The 23,535-nt window shown below is 39.7% G+C and overlaps 1 protein-coding gene across 3 annotated transcripts; it reads right to left on the reverse strand.

Annotated features, from left to right (window-relative positions):
- Window positions 1–6: 6 nt before the first annotated feature.
- On the reverse strand, window positions 7–22,494 carry tuft1b (tuftelin 1b). Of its 3 annotated transcripts, none has more exons than XM_033636695.2 (12): window positions 22,293–22,494; window positions 8,927–9,007; window positions 8,744–8,830; window positions 8,527–8,601; window positions 8,266–8,331; window positions 6,617–6,706; window positions 5,678–5,788; window positions 3,521–3,744; window positions 3,052–3,157; window positions 2,651–2,734; window positions 2,275–2,369; window positions 7–1,604 (listed from the first exon to the last, which is right to left on the reverse strand). In XM_033636695.2, exons 1-12 carry the CDS (start codon window positions 22,347–22,349, stop codon window positions 1,532–1,534), a joined length of 1,149 nt encoding a protein of 382 aa, XP_033492586.2. In that variant the 5' UTR covers window positions 22,350–22,494; the 3' UTR covers window positions 7–1,531. The 3 variants fall into 3 exon arrangements, with proteins under 3 accessions (XP_033492586.2, XP_078031755.1, XP_078031754.1); XM_078175629.1 differs by lacking the exon at window positions 22,293–22,494 and adding an exon at window positions 17,263–17,400; XM_078175628.1 differs by lacking the exon at window positions 6,617–6,706.
- Between the last annotated feature and the right edge of the window lie 1,041 nt (window positions 22,495–23,535).

A 23,535-nucleotide genomic window follows, 5' to 3' on the forward strand; every position in this document is an offset into this window, starting at 1 on the left:
TTCTTCGCATTCAGAGTCTTTATTATCTCCACTAGGTGGCGGTACAGGGTTATGGAGTTAAAATGCAACAGCAGAGAGGATAAAAGCAAGAACAAGTGAAACTACAGATACAACAAATGACTCAGATAAACCAGGTATTTCATTTTATGAAACATGATGTGACAGTCTACAACAAAATAACAGACTCAACTATAACTTATCTATCTACAGTGTTCACAGTAAATGTATACTCAGTTTATAAAACTGTACATCCTGGATTGCAACAGAAAGTATTTTACAGAGATGGAAAAAATAGCATACAAACAATGCATAGTTATTTCAGTAAGTTTAACAGTTAAATCAGAGTTGTTATTAAATATGAAACCTTTTAGCACAGAACAGGATATGTAGTGAGGGTGTTGAGACAGCACTTGGCAGCATAGATAATAATTAAAATGTTAGTTAACTAGCCAATATCTCTACAAGTAGCATCTAATGAGTATTTTCCAGCATAACTAAAAAGGTCAAAATTCTATAAAATATGTGACCCACTCTGTCAGAGAACTACATTTAAGTTAAACATAAATCATATTTAAATATTGACATTGCCAGCTACAGGCCTGCCATTGGCAATGTGGTCAATAGGCTGTTGGACAGTGATACTCAAGTTACGGCCCGTGGTATAAGATTTTCTAATTTATACTGAATTTTTTTTTTTGCACGCTGAATGTAAATAAGGTGCCAAAGTGTACAGAAAAGCATCAACGTAGGGCTTGTTTATACAAAAAAAATAAGGGGAGGATCACCCGCACCTACTGACAGAGGTCTGGGCTAATCATTTTTATATTAATTTTAAATGTTTGTTTATTAACTGGCTCCTGGCGCCCTGTCACTTTGCAAAAGTGGCCCCCAGGCAAAGCTACTTGAGTATCACTGCTATAAGATGAAAACGTGCTGAAAACACTCAACACAGTGTGATTACTTGTACATTTGTCCAAATATATATAAGGGACAAATACAATACTAACAGCTGTTTTTATTCTTGATCCACCTTTAACACTGACCTGTTCACACATCTCCTTTCTGCATGGGCAAGAAGTAGAGGTGGAAAACTTTACAACGCAGAGAACTTAACTGAACTCTTCCTCCTGCTGCTGCATCGTCAAGACTTGCTGACAAAGTACATACTGCACAGATTTGTGTCTGCGTATGTCATGTAACAAGTTCAGTAAAATTCTTTGCATTGCACAGCCTCCTCCTCGTTTCCTTTTTAGGATTCCTCCTACCACTGGATCCTAGTTTGAATTCCCCTTTCCTTTCCTTTTTTAGATTCTGTTTGACACTGACAGAGCCGGTAAAGGTGCAGAACAGCCTCAAAAGTAACTATGAGGTACTAACAAAGGACCAATGTGCTTTGTCACCATGAGGACTGCTGAGCCAGCCTTAATTAAAATCACTGCAGACCTACGTTAACATCCTGGCAGGTGGTTAAATATATATATATATTTACACTGTATTTTACTTCTGGTCATCCCTTTGGCTGACACTTCATTCACGACATGATCTCGATGACTTTGATGAACGGGAGGGCCTTGTTGGTCGGTGATGACGGAGTCAGTGTTTTACTGCACAGAGGGAGAAATAAAAATAGAAAAATGAATGTTAAGAAGTTAACATGGACATTTGGCTATAGCATGACTGATGGACAAGACGTCATCTCAGCAGGATGAAATCAGTATCTTAAACCCTATTTGCAGGAGACCAGTATTACCCAGGGACATTTGGTAATTTATAATAATTGCAGAGGTTGTGTGAGATCTTAATCCCATGGGAATCTGCCATGTCTGTTATTTGTCAATTAAAAATTCCACTGCAAATTAAGCACCATATTTTGCAACTAAGCAAACTATGCAACTAAGCTGCGGTTTGACTGCATTTTGAGTGCAGGAGGCTCATCTCGCTACACGGTAGGAGGAACTGTTGCAGAGAGAGCAAACTCAAATCCACCACAAGAGTAAAATTTCAAAAGATAAGATAGATGACGTTACAATATGTGGCAGAATCACTTCTGCGTGTTTAACCCACATTTAAAAGAAAAAAGGAAATTACTGTACATCACTGCAGTGTTTCTTTGTTGTGTGAGTGGAGGTACAAATGATTTAGCACATCAAATCCAGGGGATAATGTCAATAAATGTGCAAATGTGCCACATAAAATACAGACTTAAAGTTCCCTGATAACACTGCTCCCGTGTGAATAGGGCTTTACTGTGAATAATAAAATCGAGCAGCTCACCTGTAAACAACCTCTGGCTTGTTCTCGGTGGACGTCAGTGGCGGAGGCTCCTGGCCTGCCAGGAAATACTCCATGTGGTCATGCATTTCTCTGTTCTGCAGACAGGAAAAGGTTAAAGGCTTTAAATAATGTGCACAGACAGAATTACAGAGCAGTAATACCAAGGTTTTACACGCAGGACAACTTTTCAGCTTTTCCTTGATTGGAAATGTGTGGTGTTTTAAGCCTTAGCACGGGAAGGACAAATAAAAACACATATAACATATTTTATAAAGATGTCAGAAGAACATGTAATCATAGGAATAATAAATCTAAGTAGCATCAAGCCTTTAGTTATTAATTCAGATTCTGAGAGCAGTTACATGAGGCTCCTGACCTCAGCTTCCAGGAAAGCCACCCTCTCCTCCAGATCCCTGATGAATCTCTCTCTCTCTTGAATGACCGTCCGGGAGTTCTGTAGCTGTATCGTACACAAAACAAACAAAATACAAACAAACAATGTGAGAGGATCCGGAGATACGCGTCTCACTTTTCCAACAGGAGCAGATGCAGCATCATTTATTCATGACAAGCGAGTTTTGTGTCACCGCACGTTTCCTCTTGGCTCCACTCCCTCAAATCAATTACGCTTTATCTGTCCGCCTCCTCAAAATCTAATTTCCTCGTTAATGGCTTCCTGTGCAGTTGTGGGCACTGGAGAGCTCTTTTGCACTGTGTGTGTATATGTGTGTGTGTGCACCTTGTACTGTTAGTCAGTGTGCTTGTGTGCATAAATACCTGTTCGATCATGTGGCGGACCTTCCTCTGCTGACTCTTTAACATGTCATCAAGGTGATGAATCTTTTCCTTCAGGATGGCCACCTCCTTCTCCAGCTCTTCACACCTGCAAACACACACACATATATAAGCAAACTCTGTCAGCAAACAGCAAATGGATACATAGAAAGCTACAGAGTGAGTTATTTTGTCATTTTGATTAGAGGAGTTCATGTTATTTACACAGTTTGTATTTTACACCCTGGGAAGCAATTTTAATTTCATATTTAGGGATATATTCTCCCATGTTAGAGGATATAAAAGTGGATGAATTCACCTATATCTGCACCCGACATTCAAACAAACAGTACTGGGTACAGTATGAGTTTTTCCTCATGACTTGGCTTGTTAAAAACAAAAGAATCCAGCCTCTACTTCCTGTTAGGAGCAGTGACTGTGTTTTGATTCATCACCTTGTTCCTCATCTCACCTCTGCTCTTTCTCCTCCCTTTCCTCCTTGTCTGCTTTGAGCTGCAGCAGCTCTGCCTCCCCTACCGCCATCTTGTCTTTGAGGATGCCACTCTCGATCTCCATGCTTTCCAGCAGCCTCTGCAGCTCGTCCACCTGCTGACCCCTCTGCTCCGACTGCTCCTCCGCCTTCTGCAGACGCTCAGACTGCTCAGCAAGACGGACGCTATACTCCTGCGACTCGGCCTGTGAGGGGAGCCACACAGTGAGAACTTGTTGCGGATTTCCTGTGATTAAGTAGTTATGGATGCACTATTAAAGCCTCTGCACACCCAAACAATTACTGTTTTGTCATTACTCTGCCTGATTAGACCTCGCTCAAGTTGAAGTTGTTAGGTGCAAGCCGACAGTTTAGCCAGATGATCTAAACCACTTCATTTGGAAGTAGAACCAAAAATGAGCGCTCGTGAAATGTTGACATAAATCCTATTTGCACAAGAGTAAGTACAGCAGTAAAAGTTAAATCAGGAAAGTCTATAAACGGTAATGAAAGTTTGCAACAGATAGTTTGGTTCATTTAAAATCTCTCTGATCCTCTAACTGCCTGTGTATTCTGAGGCCTTTTTATACTAACTATGTGGCTTTTCCAGGTCCCAGTTAAAGGGATAGTTCGGATTTCTTGAAGTGGGGTTGTATGAGGTACTTATCTATAGTCAGTGTGTCACATACAGTGGATGCAGTCTGCACGCCCCCAGTTTGGAGATGCAGGCAGGAGTACCACTATGGAAGCTAAGCAATGTACTACTGTGGACCTAGGGGGCAGCAGCTAACTGTACATTATATTTAGAGTATTTTCATTGCTTTACCCTTATGCAAATAGCATAATAATTAAGCGATGGGAAAGCCACTAACAGCTTTAGTCCCCAATCTATGCTCTCGTCAAAGCCGCCAGACCCCATTGACGAAAACTGTAATTTTACCTTGCAGAACATGGGAGTTGTTGGTCTACTGCTGCCTCAGTAAGCTTTTTTTGTGTGTTTTTATGATTTTGGTGAATCTGAGCTGACCCTTTAAAACGCAAGTCACACAATAACACAAACAAACTAACCAAGGCAAGGCAGCGGTAGACCAGCAGCTCCTGTGCTCAGCAATGTTTAATTATTGTTTTTCTCAGTGGAGTCTGGCTTTGAAGAGAGTGATATAACAGCTTCAGTTCCCCATCAGAAAGGGTGTTTGACAGCAAGATAAAGTGGTGAAAATATTCAAAATATAGCGTTTTGTTGCTGCCCCCGTCCACAGCAGTGCATTGCTTAGCTTCTGTGGCGGTACTCCTGTCTGCTTCTCCAAACTGGGGGTGTGCTGACCGCCATCTACTGTATGTAATACACTGACTATGAATGCACACCTCATACAACCACACTTCAAAAGATCCAAACTATCCTTTTAACTTTGTGAGTACATTCTATGACTCTTCAGGCCTGTTAGGATGAGACAACTTACAGCTTTAACTTCCTTATTAGCCGTGTCCAAAAGTCTTACTACATACTATTTCTAAGCAGGTTTAGTAAGTTAGTGGGGTGACCACGATAAAAAAGTGGCTATATAATTTACGCAACACATTCTGTATGTATACTAAAACTGAAAAACATTTAATCTATTTGTAGATGGTGGTGAAAAAGATCAAGGAACATCTCAAAAGACAAAAAAAAGATGTGTTTAGTGTAAAGTCTAAAGTGTTGAAATATTTGCTCTGTTTCTTTTTTATGTTTTCTGAATCACAACCTAAATGTATTTGCTGTTGACGTGTAATTAAGATGAATAAAAACGATGTGATAAGTTTGGGTTCAAGCTATGTGACTGGTTTATGTATCTGTCAGCCGCACCAATATAACTGTGTTGATGCCACTGACAGTAAAAGGGTTTTAGTACAAGATCACAGGGACAGTACTTGACAGATCAGCCTATGGTAAGCCTGTGAGTATTGTCCCTACATGACCTGACAGATGAATGTGCTGTAGAGCAAAGACCCAAACAGTGGGTGATCACAGGATGAGGGATGGAATCCAGAGATGAGACTGGCAGATAATGAGGATGATTAAAGGAACAAGACAGCAGCAGAGGAGTGAGTCATAGCTGCAGACAGGAAATCGTGTCATGTAACTGATCTCGTGAGACAGACCTGCAGTCTCTCCCTCTCCTCCTGATGCCTCTTCTCCATCTCCTTCAGCTGCGTGTACAGACGCCTGGTCGCCTCCCTGAGCCTCGCGCTCTCCTCCTGATTATCCCCGACCTGAGAGTGGAGGCAGACAGAAAGTGACAAGCTTAATTAGGCGTAATCTGGCAAACTGCTTGAACCGGGGGGCAAGGCAGGAGCTAACAAACAGATAAGAGCGGCTGTTGATAGGCTATTTGAGAAGTGTTTGAAAGGTTGTTTGCCCCAGCCTGAGGTAACAAAAGCATTTAGACAAGTAGCTGCACGTGTGTTGAATTGTGCAGAGATAACATTTTATCTCGGGGCTGTCCTTCAGGTGGACAAAATAGCTTTTCCACACAAACAATGCACTTTACATTTAGAAAGGAGGGCGGTGTAAATTGACTCTAGGTTACCTACATATTACATGTACAGGTCACTGGGTATGGACAGCCACAGCACCTCCCTGCTCTGACTTTACTTCTCTGAGAGATAATGGTGTTGTGTTACAGGAGATGCTGTGATGTGCTGAGTTGAGAATAATGCATGGAAATACAATATTGTGTGTGTGGGGGGCAGTGTGTTCATGTGTGCACCATTACTCAGAGTGTAAGTGAGCTCCTGTGCTGTGTGTGTGGTAAGCTTTGTTATCAGCTCCAGAGTCTGGCACCATTTTCTCTGGAGCAGCAGGCACTTGGAGAGCGTGAGTGGGAAACAGCTGGAGGGCCATACATTTCTTTTCCATAATGAATGTAATGCCTGTCATTTAAATACAAATTTAAATGCATTCATACTAGTTTCAGCTGAAATTGGTTCCTGCCATTCCCCATGGTTCATTCATATTAAACTGATGAATAATGAGATCATAAAAGCCCCAGCAAACGGTCCTCTGAAGATGTTAGAGAAGGCTGATTGTGATTATCTTACTTGAGCGTCTGACTCAGTGGGAACAGCGTTTCCATTGCTGAGATCTCGCTGGCTGTTGGGCACGTTGACTCTGAAGCCATTGACTGGAAACTGAAGAGGAGAGCAGCGGCTGGTTAGTGGAGTTAGTGCTTTGTTTCTTCTTTTGCTCATTAAATGCACAAATACTGGATGGTGGCTGACAGATATATCTGTGCTGCAACTTAAGAAAACAGAAGCAGATGAAGGAAGGGATCTTCAGTTACTGTTGTGATGCATTGTTAAAGCGTTGTTGTTAAAGCCAACAAGCCCAAGCACGTCTACAGTGAGTTAAAGGTTTTGCTGCACGGTCACTAACAAAGACTCTACAACGTCCATGTATTATCCTGGTTCTGGCTTTGTTTGACTACCTTTCTGCTAAAATTAGGATTTAATTTAAAAAACTTTGAATTACTTTTAAGTCCTTATTCACTTTGGCTAAACAGCATCTCAGCCTCGATTTGTTCTGATGATTTCAGAGTTTTTGCTTGTCTCATCAATCTTTTTGTAACTGTGGACCACTTTGTGACAATAATTTAATTGGTGTCTGAAAAACTTCATGAATTAAAGTGGAAACAGATACGTTTCATAACATCAACTTGTCATTATGACGTAAATGTTGACTGCACGGTGTATTGGCTGTAGAAAATGACACCATTAGTGTTTAGACTGCTTCCCCATAAGCCTCCCTTTCAATACGCAATTCTGATCTATTGGGAAAACGAAGGCTTGATTTACAGCACAAAGAAAGTGCTTCAAACATTGCACAACCAAAACAGGAAGAGGATAGCACTTTTGTTTTCCCCCGTAGTAGCTATCGGAAGCTAACCCTAGTTACCAAAACAGTATCAGTGTAAGTTATCTGTAGCAGAAATGGTGGAAGTGAAGTGGGGAAAACAAAATGTAGTGTGTCCTGCTATGTTGGTAGTTGCTGTGCTCTGAGGAAAACAGCAGCACCAACAATAATACAGCTTGGAAATGCTAATGGGGTAAAGTTGAAAAGTTGTCTGTTTCCACTTTAGTAAATATGAAAACTACAGACCATCTTGCAATTGCATCATACCAGCTATGACGCCTATCCACGACTTAAAAGAAAAGTGGGGGCGCAAAGTATGGTTGTAGCGATCCCTTCCCTTTTTCCTACCCCCCTAAATCTGGCAACCTTGCCTGGACCAGACCAGATCTCTGAACTCAGCTTTAATTGGGAACTCAGCTACACACCTATAAAGTTTCGTGACTGCATCTTGCACGGTTGTGACACTATCAGAATCTGTCCACAGACAGACAGTCGTATAAACACATGGCAAAAAACTCAAAACTGTCTGTGTGGTCGTTCCCGTTCTCCAAGGCCACATCTTGCCATGATGACACACACACACAGACTCACAAGGTCAAAATAATACCTGCCCTGCTGTCACTGCTGGTAATAATCTTTAGTTAATTAGTTTCAGGCCTAACAGTAGCTAAGAGAACTCAACACAACAACTCAGGAAAACATCCACCACTTTGGCAAGACAAAGAAGGCGATTTTAAGACAAGTCGAGTATCATAATTGCTGTCAATGAATTTTCTCAATTATTAGTCTAATTGTTTCAGCACTACATTCAGAAAAACATCACACAGAGGGTGTTTACCTTGTTGTTGTTAGTGTTCTGCCTGGCTGCCATCTGCTCTCTCAGAGTCTTCAGACAGTACCTCACCTAGAGACAAAAACACATCAAACACATTTAAAACATGTGGTCTAAGCAGAAACTATTACCACTATACCCTTCCCCTTATTCTCCCCAGCAATACACACACTCTGATGTTTCCACTTGTGGTTAAATGTTGACTCATTGTCTAAATGTGGTGGAGGGAAGTGTTGCTCAGCTCAGCTCCGTCTGTCGCACACTAACCTCCTGAATCTGGGATACCTCGTCCGTCAGCATCTTGATACTCTCGGCTGTCTCTGGACGGGCTTCAAGATAAACCTGGATACCACAATGACAGGAGAGTGTTAAATAATACGGGCGAGCACACACATATTTTCAATAAGCATGAAAAGGTGGACTGGCTCATACATGCGTGTGGTTATATAATCAAATATAATTACACTAAAAGAAGCTCACGTACCTTAATGACTTCAACTTCTGTTGGTGTGAGGAGTGCTTCTTCCAGCTCCCTGGGTTTCTGTGGCAGCACAACTGCTATACTGCTCTCCTGCATTTAGTAAAAAAAAAACATTTTAGTAAATGTTCCATGCTACACTTTCTGCTTTCCTTCAGTAAACGACAGTTTTCCTCTTTGATTTTGTACCTTGTTGCTGTGCCGCTCCGAGGTGCAGTCTGACTGATCCTGATCTTGTAGAGCGAGTCTAAGCCGACTGCATCGGCGGACCTGAAATGAAAGATAAAAGCAAAAGAGGAACAAGCTGACTAAACGGAGCTGTGGGGATTTTGAGGAAAAACCACCAGTGAAGAGAAAGGAGGGGGGCATAAAATGAAAGCGACCAGTGAGAGAGAGGGTGGAGCAGAGAAAAAAAAGGCGGACTTTTGGCCGTAAAACTTCCCCATACTGGAGTTCCTCTGTGGATGCCACACTGTTAGACCTGAAAGCCTAGCAACTCAACACAGAGGAGACATTTCCATTGCATCCCCCGGGGCGAAGTCTAGTGACTACGACTAAACATTCCACTCTACTCGCTGGAGAAAATGAAATCAGGCCAGTCCAGTAAGGGACAAAAATACCAACACTCAAACCATCCGTGACTGCTGACTCACTCTCATTTCAAATTTGTTGCCTTAGAAACAAAAACATCATGTGAGAATCTGCAACTTCACTTTAAACACAGCGTTAATAGATAGATTTTACAACAACACCACACTTCTGGAAAAATAACAGATGGTCTGAGTTGTGTTTGACCCACAGGGCTGGGTGTTTGTTCCATTTCTATCTTTACAGCTCCTTTACTTTATGATCATAAGCCTCTTTTGACGGGGCGCCAGCTTCTCCTGTACTGCTCATTTAATGACATATAATATTTTCCTAATAACATGGAGTGAAGGTTTTCTTTGGAAGTGCCTGCTGTTCTACAATAATTATAGCTATTTCGTCTGAGTTCATATTATGATCCAGAGCTACTGATATATTTCATGTTGTAGAACTTTATCCTGAGCATGGGTGTGAAACTCATTTTAGTTCAGTAATCTCAGGTGGGCAGAACCAGTAAAACCATTGTAGAAAAACCTATTAATAACAACACCTCAAAAATTTCCCTCTCTTTTGTATAAACAAGTAACTTCAAGTAAATGTTCATCTATTTAGAAAACAGATGATGAACAGCCTGAGATTTCTTTGGAAAAATAAGTCCAGTTTCAACAATGTGTCTCAGTTTTTCCACATTCAGTTGGTTTACTACCCTCTACATGTACATTTTCCCATACTTTTCCACTCCTGTGTAGCAATGCTGACATCACCTCCCCAAACCAAAGTGGATCTATTGAGGAAGCAGGTTAAGTTATCCCCTGCTTTACCAACAATTCACAACTCAAATGTTTTGGTAGTGCCTAAAAAACAGGGCTCCACAAATACTGTTTTCAAGATAAAAGTCTGATATAGGTTCTTTTGTAATGAACCTGCCAATTGATGTTTAATATTTTTTAAATATGACCACAATAAATATTGTTTTTTCAGAGAGCTGTATTCTGGTCAGGGTGGAAGAGCCGACGAGGCATCGTTTTATATTAAAGGAGGCTGCTCACTGTTAAACTTGCTCCTGAAACGTGACACCTCTTATCCTTCGTAAGTGCATCAATATAAGGTGATTGGATTGGACCCATTGGAGGGCTGGTTTTGGGCTGTAGGCCGTACGTTTAGTCAACCTTCATATTATAATTCATTGCTTTTGATTTATTGCATGTTGTAGAGCTTTATCTGTCTCGAGCTTGTAAGAGCATCCACTGAAAATGTCCTAACATAGGCATTAACAGAGTACATAGCATTCCAAATTAATTAGTAAAGACAGGGAGGTAAAACATGACTCTGGACCCAGCTGAGAACAATAGTCTATCTCAGTCTAAAAATGATGAGTGACATCACTTGAAAGTCAAATCAAATCCCCTTAAAGTCAGCCGCCCTTTTTGCATTACAAAGCACAACATTTCCCCTAAAGCAAATGCTTGCTCTAACTATACATAATCCTCCATGGTAACACCCATTTAAGTAAGCTGAGGTATGACTCCACACAAATTGTGTTGCCTTTTCTCTGAATGTACAATGCAAACAAAACATTTGGCCCTCTGACAAACTCATTTCACTTCAGGTGGAGGATAAAAGACCAGCCACAGGTGAGTTATGCAACACAGTCGATTGTTATCTCATCAGCAACCTGAATTATGCTTAATCCTAGCCTCAATGTGGTGTTATGTGTCCGTATGTACACATCCATGCATGTGTGTGTGCGTGTGTAGCTAATCTGCTGTAGCTATCGTACGCAGTGAGCCTCCACCCTACAGTACGCAAAGTGAAGACTGAACTGATATTATTATATATCATTCAGGCCAGATGCCTCTAAAAACAGTTTTTTAAACTTTGTGGCGCTGCTGTCAGTGCTATCATCAGTGACCTGAATTAAACTTGTGGGTGCATCAGCTACAAAGTAAATAAGATAGCAATCAGATCAAAAGCCAAGTTGTGCCTATGGCTCATAATATGACAGCCAAAAGAAAGCAAAAGTTTATAGATGTTGGGACTGGGATTATCTTAATTTCTTTGTTGATTTTTTTAGTTTTAGTCTATAAACGTGGATGGGAATAGGAGTCAATCCTCAGAGAAACATCCCAACTTTTATTATGCCATAATATATATTAATAATAAATTCTCAGTGAGTTAAGAGAACTAAAACAGAGGGAGAGTTTGTCTGCAGGTTGTTTTTCATCACTGAATATAGCTGTGGTGCAGTAAGGTGTTTACAGCTAGCGCTCGCTGGTGTCACACCAGTGGAAGCTGTGACTTTGCTCATAAAAAACGTGCTTTCCAGGACAGGCTTTTTATTTCCAGTCAGTGAGGTATTTTTACAGGTTTCACAGGCAGGTGATACTTTTGCATGGTGTATAAAATGCAAGAGAAACAGATGTTCCCCTGTGTTAAGTCACGCTAAAGACGCCAGGAATCTTTTTTGTCTGAATTTTACCTGCGTAATATTTGGCATTCACTCCCTTGAAGTACTTAATGTTTGGTCGATGTCACCCAGTAAGCTGCAGAAACATGTTGTCATGCAGCACATTGATGCTGCACACGGTGTACTGACTGCATTTAATAATTACACAACTTTAATTGCTTCCTGTGAGAATAACACCCATGGTTACAGTACAGGAATGATAAAGAAGCGCTGACGCATTCTCCACATGCCACAGTCTGTTGTCAGCTTTAAGTGTGAAGACAATGCTGCAATAATAACTTCAACACGCACATGATTTAGTGACACCACATGTGAACCTGACTGTGAGAATCTAGAAAGTATCCACACATGAATAAAACATGAGCGATGGTTTCTTGTAGAAGTTGTTTCACACTTGATAGCGAGGATCATCACCAGACAACAAACATCATCATTCAGTCACTCCCTCTTTCCTGGGAAAAGCCCGTTACTTAATCTGGATCCCCAGGAACACCCAGGCAGTGCAGTCATCTGGACACACAGTGCCAGTCAGTGACTGAATGTTATAACTCTATGTGACAACCTGGCACAAAAGCAACACCCCACACTGAGGCCCTGATTTATACCTGCAGTCTGATGCACTTTTGTACAGAAGCTTTATGCATTTACTTGAGAAAATAAATTGCTGTTTGCCTGAAATAACAAGACCATTATCTCAGAGTCACGAGAAAAGCTTTCAAATTTCCATGAAACCTGATGACACATCATGAGTATGTATCATCATGACGCAGAGTTGTGAGAGAAGGTTTCATTTTTCCATAAAAACTTTGCTCATAAATCAGAGATAATAATCTTGTTAATTCAGAAAAACTGAGAAAAACATATTTTTCTTCTCAAATGAATGCATTACGCTTCCGTACATTTGATATGAGGCACTTAACCATCACATGATGCCTAGTGTCTGCAGATCATGATGGATTGGGAAACATGCAGAATGGCAACAATATTGTTTTTATTATCTCAATATATCTCACAACTTTTTTTGTAGCAGAACAGGTGAATAAGAATAATAAGAGTAATCATATGGAGCTTTAATGTACGTGTGTGTGTGTGTGTGTGTGTGTGTGTGTGTGTGTGTGTACACATACTATACATGTCTGTCTATGAGGCTATGAGTTACTATATAAATTTCTGCTTTAGAGCCCGACTGATACTGGATTTTTAGGGCCGATACCAATACTGATATTAGGAAGAACAAAATCTCGATATAGATACATTGGCAGATATTCTATCCATCCATCCATCTATCCATCTATCTATCTGATGCAGTTATCCCTTAAACATGGTTATCAAACAGTCATGACAAAGATATGTAATGCCAAAAATGACATCAGTGCACCAACACAGTAAATGTAATTGGGAATTTAATTATTATAAATGACTCCAAGTATGTTTTCTGGAATATGTTGTCTAAAAAACACTTTTCACAGTACATACTGGACAACATCCATCCATCCATTTTCTAACCGCTTATTCTCTTGAGGGTCGCGAGGGTGCTGGAGCCTATCCCAGCTGACACTGGGCGAGAGGCAGGGTACGTCCTGGACAGGTCACCAGACTCTCGCAGGGATGACACATAGAGACAGACTACCATTCACACTCACATTCACACTTACGGGCAATTTACCAATTAACCTGCGTGTCTTTGGACTGTGGGAGGAAGTCGGAGTACCCAGGGAAAACCCACACTGACACAGGGAGAACATGCAAACTCCTAAATAAATACTGACTAAAATAGATACATGCTGATCATGACAGGATGCATGCTTTTAGATTTTCCTTCTTTGTGTATGTGTCTTAGTCTGCGTGTGAATAGGTGGAAACAGTTTTATGGTTTTAGAGTGTGTGTGAACATGCCTGTCATAAGTCATGTCGACACATACACAGTAACATTTGCCTTTAGAACAAAGAAAGGCAACCCAGTACACGTCACGTGGCTCACACACTCTTGCGTCAATCGACCAGTTCTCTGCTTTGCGAGTCAAACTCAGGCTAAATGGTTTAGCTTGAGTGGCAGATCTTTGTGTGTAATTGCAATGTCCTAAAACCATCAGAGGTGGTGACAGGCAGGCCAACATTTCATTCTGTGATCTGAGGGAGCGACAGCCTGAGGGTTTGACACAGAGGATCGTGGGAGAGACACGCCCTGGGAGTTGCTTACTGTACACGGAAACACAATGTTCTGCAGCCAACCACACGCTATCCTTCTGTGTTTCTTGAGAACTGACTCCATGGACATGTTTACATGTTAGACATGTGGCAGACACTCGGCCACAGAGCTTCAAAATAAGAACACCTGAAGGATAAGTTACAGATAACAACATGCCTTTTCATAAAAGTAAATTGAGGGTAATTTAAGGTAGACTTTGGTACTCAGTATGCAAATTAACCCTTAACAGCACCAAATCTTATGCAGAGTTCAAGATGTTTCATGTGCCAAACTGAATGCCTGGAGGAGTTTCCTCTTTTCCTGGGAAAAACAGCTTCAACACTGTGTTTGAGACAAACAAAAGAAATATGGGAAACCTCAGACTAGGGCTGGGCGATAAGGAGAAAATCAAATATTGGGATATTTTTGACCAAATACCTCCATATTGACATTGCAACAACATTATACTGCAGACCACAATGTTTCCCTTGTAAGACCATATTAAGGTGGTGCAGACACTGAGTGCTGAACACCAAAGCAATCTCTGGTAATCATCTAACATGTCACCATATCTCAGAAAAACAAGAGTCTTACGCACTATTACCCCAAAGTCCTCGACTGTTTATGTTGTATTCAACACAGAGGTCAACTGCACCATGACAACAATCACACAACAGTCCAAACCAATGATTACGGATGAAAGAAGTTGATGGGAACCACTCCCACAGAAGAGGCTTGTTAGGTGTCATTACAGGCCAAATAGCCTGTACATGTGATCGTGTTCCAAGGTGAAATTAAACGCTGAATCACTGCATACTTTTGTGGTCCTGGCCTGCCTTATTAACAAATGAGCATCTGCTAACTGTTGTTAGGTCCTGATGTAACAGCTCTTACATTCTTGCACTGACAAGAAAAACAAACTTAAGTCAGAAAACATGTGTGATATGAAGGTTGTTCTGATGAGAGCGTTTTTCTGAGTAAACAGGTTATACCGCCATACTTCCTCGACTTAATACTCCTACTGCTTTGCTCTAATCCATATTTTGACATGTGCAAACTCACACACTACTGTACATAATGTGATCAGAGCTTTCATCTGCTCTGTGCATTTACAGTGCCATTATATATCTACTCCATCGTTGAGTGCCGCCCCACTAGACTTGTTCATGCAGCTCAGGACATGCTTAATTTCCATTTCTGCAGCACTTCTAGGAAGGGTAACCGCAAATTCACTTAGAGAGCACAAAGGCAGCAAGGTTATTTCAGTGGTATCCCTGGGCTTGTCATATCTCTTATATGATATGAGTGGTATATCTGCATATAAACTCATTTCATAATGAACGTACAAACATCTCCAGGTTGAGGTTTTTAATGAAAATAGCTTATGAGATCATATCAATACCAGTAATTAAGATGTTGCTCAATTTCAGTTGATTGTTCTCTCTCTAAAGTATAAATCTGCGTTAATCAGATTCTCATGATAAGATAAGATCAAAAGACAAACTTATAGTGAAATACTCCACACGTCTTGCATAAGACTGAAGAAAGCTTTCTACTGGGTAAACCACTCAACATCAAGTTATTTTTTTAAATTATTTTGTTTATAAAGAAACCACTGCTGTTTTATTCAAGCCACGATCACAGTTTTTCACTAAACAGTGAATATGGTGCTCGTAACATCTTATTCAACAGATCACTGCAAGTGTGCCCAAATGAGCGTCTCCAGATTGATTTGACATCTCCTGGCGTGAGAGTACACAGAGAGAAAAACAATGCAGAGGCTCAAATGAAGCGTTAAAGTAACCTTGGAAATAATCTGCCACTGGATCTTTTCACAGGTCAGCTCTTTAGCTGAGCAGCAACAGCGAGCCCTGAGGGAGAGTCTGCTTTCTGTCTCTAGTGTAATGCTTTGCTCATATCAGATAATGGAGCAGGAGGACAGAGCAGTGATAAAGCTCCTTTACACATTTTTACTACGCTGTATTTCCTGTTTATTGGAGCACCATTACGAAAAGTGCACTAGAGTACAAATCAGTTAAGTAAAGAGTAAAGTGTAGACATGAGCAAGAGGTGAGTGTTACAGAAATTGTCATTTGAGGGGTGAAGTGCTCCTTTAAGTGATTATTATATCTGAAAATAGAGGTTGGAAAAAGGTAAGGTCTGCCATTTTGCTTCTACTTATCAAAACACAACTGCTAATTTTAAAATATGTCTGACAGTCAGGAATTCAGGGGATAAAAACCCACTTAAGATCAGATCATCTAAACTGATTTCAACCTTCAGCTGACATGAAAACAGACAGTTACACATTGGTCCAATGTGACTCATGTTTACTAATCCTGAGGTGACATCACTGCTTCACATCAGTGTCCGAGCTAAAAAGGCGCCCTCGTACCGGTCAGTGACCTCCCACAATCAATACACGACCACTCACGCCCTGTTATTGAGTTGCAAACTCCTCCATGACTGTTGTTTACTGATTTGGAGATGATGTCACCGCCAACTGATCACTGAGGGACAACAATACATACGTACTAAATCATTCTAACAAGCTGAGAAAGTAGACCAGATCACGACGCGCTCCAACACCAGTATCTACATTCCCATTCCAAGTGCCAACAGAGATCACAGCAACGTGTGACAACCATCCATCCAGTCAAAACAAAGCACAACTACACACACTATGAATGATAACAAAAGTCATAAAACACTTAAAACAACATGGTAATTTGTTGATCTCAGCATGTCCTGCTCCGATCCCTCGCACGTCACACATGTTAATTATAAACTCTTCCCTTCTGTTCAATGCCAAAAGCATGTGTCACCAGCACAACAAAAACTGAGTCACTTTTCCAAAGCACAAGAAGTAATTGACAAATGGGAAAAGTTGCTTTTTGTTTGACAAACTCAATGGTAATGTTTGCATTGACATGGTCTGTGTCAAATACACTAAAATGAGATAAACCCATGCAAATTCAGATATTGAGAAAAATGTGTTTGTCATTACATGCTGTATAAAGCTGCTAATTCAATAAAGGTTAATTAATTCCTCTTGTTGTATATGTTAGTTTAACGTAACCTGCCTCTTTCTGGACTGTGGGATACTAGCTCTCTTTGTTAAGTATGACAAGCTCACAATGAAGACAAACCCAAATGAATCATAAAAACAAACCATTCATAAAGCAGACAAAACTATAACCACAAGCACCACGATGCACTTCACGCTGTATGAACCCAAATGTAAACCCTTTACTTTATCTCACAAAGAATCATTCTGGTATCTACCTGGGCAGGAGACGCTGTCGGGGGCTCTTCCCGGTGATGTTCAAGCAGCTGTGATCCAGACTGTCTGTGTCTTTGTGACTAAGAGTGTGGGAAGCCACGGCTGTCTTGCCTTACATGGCTGGGTGAGGCTCCACCAGCTGCCCAACCCTTTTTTTCCTCCAGATTGTTCTCCGGTCGGAGAGCTACAGTGCCAGTCCCGAGGAGGCACATGGCTGTTAGCCTCCCCTGCAGGACTGCAATGCCAAATACACAATGGAAAGAACTGGGGGAACATTTTTTTGATGAGATTATAAACAGTCCTGAACAGAGACGAATGTTAATGGTGAATCTAAAGTGCGTGACAGTTTGAAAACCATCTCTGTAGTTTGATAATCTGACTGAAGTGCCATTTTCTTCACATTTTACTTTAGTTTGCTGAGAAAATTTAAGATAAGGGCAACCATTCCTAGGTCTGGCACCTGTTTTATCTTCATCAAACTGTCCCAATCATTCAGAGTAAATAGGTGACCAGGTTAATCCTTAGGTGTAGCCTAAATGTATGCAAATACACACTAATATTTAACTTAATTTGGACAATAAGTGACCAAGACAAAACCGTAGAATGAAGAAGGCTTCATTAATCTGCCACATGGTGACACTGGTAGGTAGCAGCACTCTGAGGAATGTGTGGTGTGAGTTATGTAAGAAAGATTAATGAAGCGTCTTTATATAACAGTCACTGGCGCGGTGAGTGTGTGCAGTGTAAACAAAACTGTGCAAACAAAAGTCAAATGCCACAGTCCAGATATGTTCAAGCTTGTGTGTGTGTCTCTAGCTACCTTTTAATAACTTTATAATAGGCATGTGATGATATGAAAATTTCATGTTGTGATCATTCTGGCCAAAATAATTGTGATTAGCGATATTATCCTGATAATTATCAAAATATGCTTAAAACTCTTAGAGTGGCATTAAAGGCCCAGACACACCAAACCAACATCAAAGAAAAGTGCGTCACCTCAAGTAGCCTCTGTCTCAGACAAAAGTTGCACTTGAACACACCGCAAAGACTACAGCCCATGGCCAAACAGCATGTACGTACTGCACCTGTGTGAGAGGACATAACTCTCCATACTAGCAGGAGATGGTGGTCTGTATTCATCATTTAAAAAGGGAACTAGAAGACTGACAGGACGGATTCAAGATGCTAGTTAGCCAGTTAGCATTTTAACAACACAACCCAGTGTTTAAAGAACAAGGATATTTGCTGTGTGCTAGTGAACAGTCACTCAAACTGTTACGATCCCTTTCTGCTACAGAGCTCAATTGCTAAAAAAAATCATCTTATATAACGAGTTTGACTGTAGTCATATGTTTGCTTTCCTTACTTCCGTTTTTCTTCTCATGCACTGAGCTGACCTGCCAATCAGAGTCATTCACTCAACAACAGGTCTCCGATGCCGAATCAACATGCTGAATCAACCGAGAAACAGCTGACAGAGGCCGACTAGCACCAACAGAGCGGAACACACCACAAAAACTAGGGCGACAGATGTTTACCGACGGCTAACAGTACACATGGTGTCAGGGCTCTAAAAAAAAGTGAAATCACTTTACTTTGCATTTTGTGAAGAAACAAATATTTTTCTTGGACACACATATTTTAGTTTACATACTTTTTTAATGAAAAACAAACAAACAATCTAAAAAAAGTTTTTTTTTTACCTATTTGAAAGGGCATCATATCTTTGGATATAAAATATACTAATGCTTTATTAAGATCAATTGTGGTTTTCTTTTAAGTTGGTGTGTATGCAGCAAGTTTTTGCAAAGTCCCTTTTTATTGCTGGTTACCCAGCAGACTGAATCTTTTTAGGTGCTTCTAACATGATATTTCTGGTTATTCTGATGATGGAAATTAACCACAAATGACTCTTTGGCTTTTTCTCATGATCCCCAACAAAGTCGTATATTACCCCATCTCTACTTAATACATCAAACCTCTATCACTGATATTATCTTAAATCTAGTGTTTTCATCGCCATTTAAACATACAACTATCTAATATAGGGCTGCAACTAATAATCATTACATTACCATTTTGTCAAGAGCTGCAACAATTAAAATAATCGTTCCACTAGACGATTAGTCGACTGACAGAAAATCATTTAGCAACTATTTTGATAACCATTCAACCTTTTTTTTTTAATACCAAAATCTCCGGTTCCAGTTTCTCAAATGTAAATATTCTATGGCTTCTTTGTGTTTTATGACAGTTGATTGAAAATCTGTATGTTTTTTTCTGACGTTTTATAGACCAAACCATTAACTGATTGATAAAGAAACATGCCCATCATTTCACAGAGCTCATGGGGATGCCTTTAAAATGCTTGTTTTTTAAGACCAACACTCTAAAACCAAAAGATATTCAATTTACAGTAATATAAAGACCAAAAATAGCCAAGTTTGAGAGTTTGGAACAACTGAATGTTGACAGTTTCACTAAAAATGACTTAAAACAGTTAAATGATGACACTTTTTTTGTTGAATAAGTTCTATAAATTGATTAATAGTTTCTCAGTACTCAAAATGTATAATAATATGTCTCTCAAGTGTTTTGCGTGTTTTTTAACACAAAGAGCAGACTTCAAGGTGTGTGCTAAACACCCGTCATCTATCACGCTATTTGTATATATTTATAGTTGCTTGTCCTTTTGTTGATATGTGAGCAGTGCAAACATGCTATTTAACAATGCTGGTGTCACACACAAAGGATCCGTCCTATGTAGCCATGTAAGTATACCCTGGAGTTGACAAAGAACCCACAACAATCCAGCTAAGCTATTTTAATAATATCCTTGCCTGAACCACTCTTGCTCTTCCCTGCGTGTTCCCACACCACGACAGAACACACACTAACTTGATTGCCATTTGCAAAGATAAGAAAAAAAACATTAAAGTCGTAAATGTGCTTAAATGGGATGCACTAGGTTTCCCAGTGGAAACAGTGGTTTTCAGAGCAGGATGTGAACGAGGACAAAGCTCATGTTTACAGTGAGACCACGGGACCCAAAAATGCTCCTTCGCCGTCTCCAACAGAGCGTCAGTGCTGTGTAAAGTAACCAGTGATTTCATGGTAACAACCTGATCAAGTTAAGTTATTTGTGTAGCGCCCTTAATCACTGTTGCAGTCAATAATGAATAAAAAATGATCTTCCCCAAACTGTAAAGCCAGGAAAAGGCCTGAAGATCCGACTCTAATCATTTATTCACTTTTTGTTTTATCACAGTTGGAGCCCATCAAAGCTCGCAGCTGCCAAAAATGCTTTTGCAACACGTGTTTTAGTCTCGGCACGATTATGTCTTTCTCCTCTTCCTGCCAGATATCTGTATAAACAAAGAATCTGTTCATTCACGCCACCATCCTGATGCACATGTACCATCATGACACTTATTGACTCAATGGTTTAGGCCTGTGAATGACTTTAACCATGATAAAAAGTTATCTAACGTTAAACCTTTTATTTGATAATTCTTATTCATGTCACTTTGGTAAATATCCTTTAGTATTTGCCAAAGTATATTTACTTTGGTAAACACATTACATTTTGGTATTTACAAGAAGTGCATGACAACACTGAAAGAAAGTATGAAAGAGCAGGTTTTGCATAAACTGGATCAAATGTCAGACAGATGTTACTGAAGTAAGATTGATTGCAGAAACAAAACACCATTAGGCTGCCAATGAAAACAGGATATTTCTATTTAACTTCCCAACCAACAAGTCCTGGCACTTTGTTATTGAGTTCTTCAGAAACATTCCTGAACATCAGGTCAATTTTTCTCTCAAATGAGCCTTAATTTAATAAAAGTTCTACAATGGCAAAAAAGTTACAAGTACTTTTAAGCCAGAAAAACATGGCTGCAGGGTACAATAATCTAATTACTTCTATTGACGTTTGAAGTAGGGTGTTCACACTTCACTTGTTTCAACATATCAATTCATTCTCATGTCAAGTTACGGTATTCTGCGGAAGAGCAACCATGAAAGTGTACTGGCTCCAAACTATGTCTGCAAAGGCAAAATGTGGGTTAAAGTTCCAGTGAAAGTGCCATGTACACAGTGACACACACAAGTTAATGATAAGTGATGTGCAACTTATGCAACGAAGTGGCAGCCATCACGCCTGCTATTTGACCTGCATGAGCATTTGACGATATGAAATGATAGATAACATGCAAGAGGTATTTGTTTTCCTACGTACAATTAAATTTAGCAACCATCTGGCATTACTTTATCTCTCTCAGACAATAATGTCTATCAAGCACTTGTCTTATGATTGCAGTTGTTTGATTTCAGAAAATTACAAGACTTATTGATGTCAGAGTGCAATTAATACCACCACACTGACATACAGCAGCCCAAGGCTGCTATATGTCTATACAGTTACACATAGCTAACACTGGCTGATTACCATGAGCTCAATTTGGCTTTGGGGCAACACACATTCGAGTTAGGGCTCAGCCACACAGTATGTTTGTGTTGTATCTGCATTCACATATGTGAAATGTAACACTATAAATGTGTTACATATGGTGGCTTTGGTGAGTTAAAGGCACATTTTCTTACCTTCACAATGTAATCTGACATCATTTGTTTGGTGGAAATGAATATAATTTCTACTTTTCATGTCGCATAATCTCATAAATCTCTCATAAAGGCTGAACATTTTTACAGGTTAAATTTGTATTTTTCTAAATGTTCTTTTCTGCACAGTTTCATTTTAATATGGTCATATAGGAAACTGAATATTGGCTCAAAAACTCTGTAAAATACAAGAGCCAAACACAACAGTGAGCACACATCATGTATCACAGCTGTGGCTTGTTACTGCGTTATTCCAGCGGTACCACAGCAAATATAAAATAGGTTTAAGTCACTATAATCATATTAATAAGTACCGAAGACACATTTAAATTAAGTTAAACCTGCCAGGGATTCAACTCTGCCTCTTTAATTAAACATTAAAGTTAGTTTTATCATCACTCACATTAAGTCTGTTGCTCTCTTCTCCATTCCCCGCAGTCCGCGTGTCGCCTTCGCTCATCTTCTCAGTGGAAAGTCACACACATAAACACATAAAAAATGAAAATATATATGAATAAATAGTTGTCGAAAGTTTCCTCTCTTTCCTGTCAGTCACTGTTGAAAACTTCACATGTCCTCCTCTTCTCAAACAGCCGTTAGCTTGGCTACATGGACACAGAGTGAGGAGACACCTGGAGCCTGTGCTGCTGCGTTCACGGTCTGTCCAGGTAGTGAAGTTGAACACTGCAGGTCTTCAACATGTCTGCGCCTCATTTGAATGGAATGTGATGAATCATAAATCAGGACGTCGGAGGCAGAAGTCAGTGTGCTCATGTTATACTGCTTTAGGTTTAGTTTTTTTTTTGTTTGTTTGTTTGTTTTTTACTTTAGACATTTTAATATGCTTTTTTCGTTTTTAATACGATACTTTCGTGTTATAACATGTCATCTGTCAGACTAGTGGAAAGAAAACGTCCAGCATATACACTGAGTGGGTCAAATTTGTGCTCTGGAAATATATGCAAAAAGTGCATATTTAATTACATAAGGAATTATTTGCATATTTAAACATACAAAAAAAATACAAAATACAAAAAAGGTTTTCTTAGTGTCATAAATCAGCTGGGGAAGTTTCATGGTGATATGTAAGCTGTTTGTTAATGTTTTACCCTATCACCTGCAGTTTTTTTTGTCAAATAGTGTGTTGATTTTTACAATACATATCTTTACAAGCCATTTTTTCAAAATAAGTTTTTTTTCTCATACTCTGAGCAGAAAGCTCCACTTCAGCAGCACTTACATACTATAAACTTACCAGTTTTATTCCTATTCTGGGGTTTGTCCACATACCTATCATACTTAAGCCTGATCATTTTATTCCTAAAAGCATAGCAAAACAGATTTTTTCATGATGTGGACAGTATTTTCTGATTTATGGCGTTATATACAGATATATCCCAAATTCCCTCTGTAAAAAACTTTGACTGTCATGTGCCAACAAAATGAAACAAGAATTTTGAACCTGGCTTGATCCAATGTTCAGATTTTTGTTTTGGAAATTTGAGCAAATGAATGCATATTTATTAGATAATGAATTATTTGCACATTTGAACATACAATTTCAGAAAACATGGGATATAAACAAATTGTTGTCTTAATGTGAGTAATCCACCAGGTTTAATGGTGATATCTATGTTTTTTTTTTA

The sequence above is a fragment of the Epinephelus lanceolatus genome, chromosome 16, assembly GCF_041903045.1.
Source record: "Epinephelus lanceolatus isolate andai-2023 chromosome 16, ASM4190304v1, whole genome shotgun sequence".
Classification (NCBI taxonomy): domain Eukaryota; kingdom Metazoa; phylum Chordata; class Actinopteri; order Perciformes; family Serranidae; genus Epinephelus; species Epinephelus lanceolatus.

Bases quoted from the DNA above. Each gene is read 5' to 3' on its own strand.
- tuft1b (XM_033636695.2), bottom strand. From the start codon at position 22,349: ATGAGCGAAGGCGACACGCGGACTGCGGGGAATGGAGAAGAGAGCAAC. The intron at 9,008-22,292 runs GTGAGTGATGAT...CTTTCATTTCAG, and splicing joins AAGAGAGCAACAGACTTAAT to GTCCGCCGATGCAGTCGGCT. The intron at 8,831-8,926 runs GTACAAAATCAA...TACTAAATGCAG, and splicing joins CGGAGCGGCACAGCAACAAG to GAGAGCAGTATAGCAGTTGT.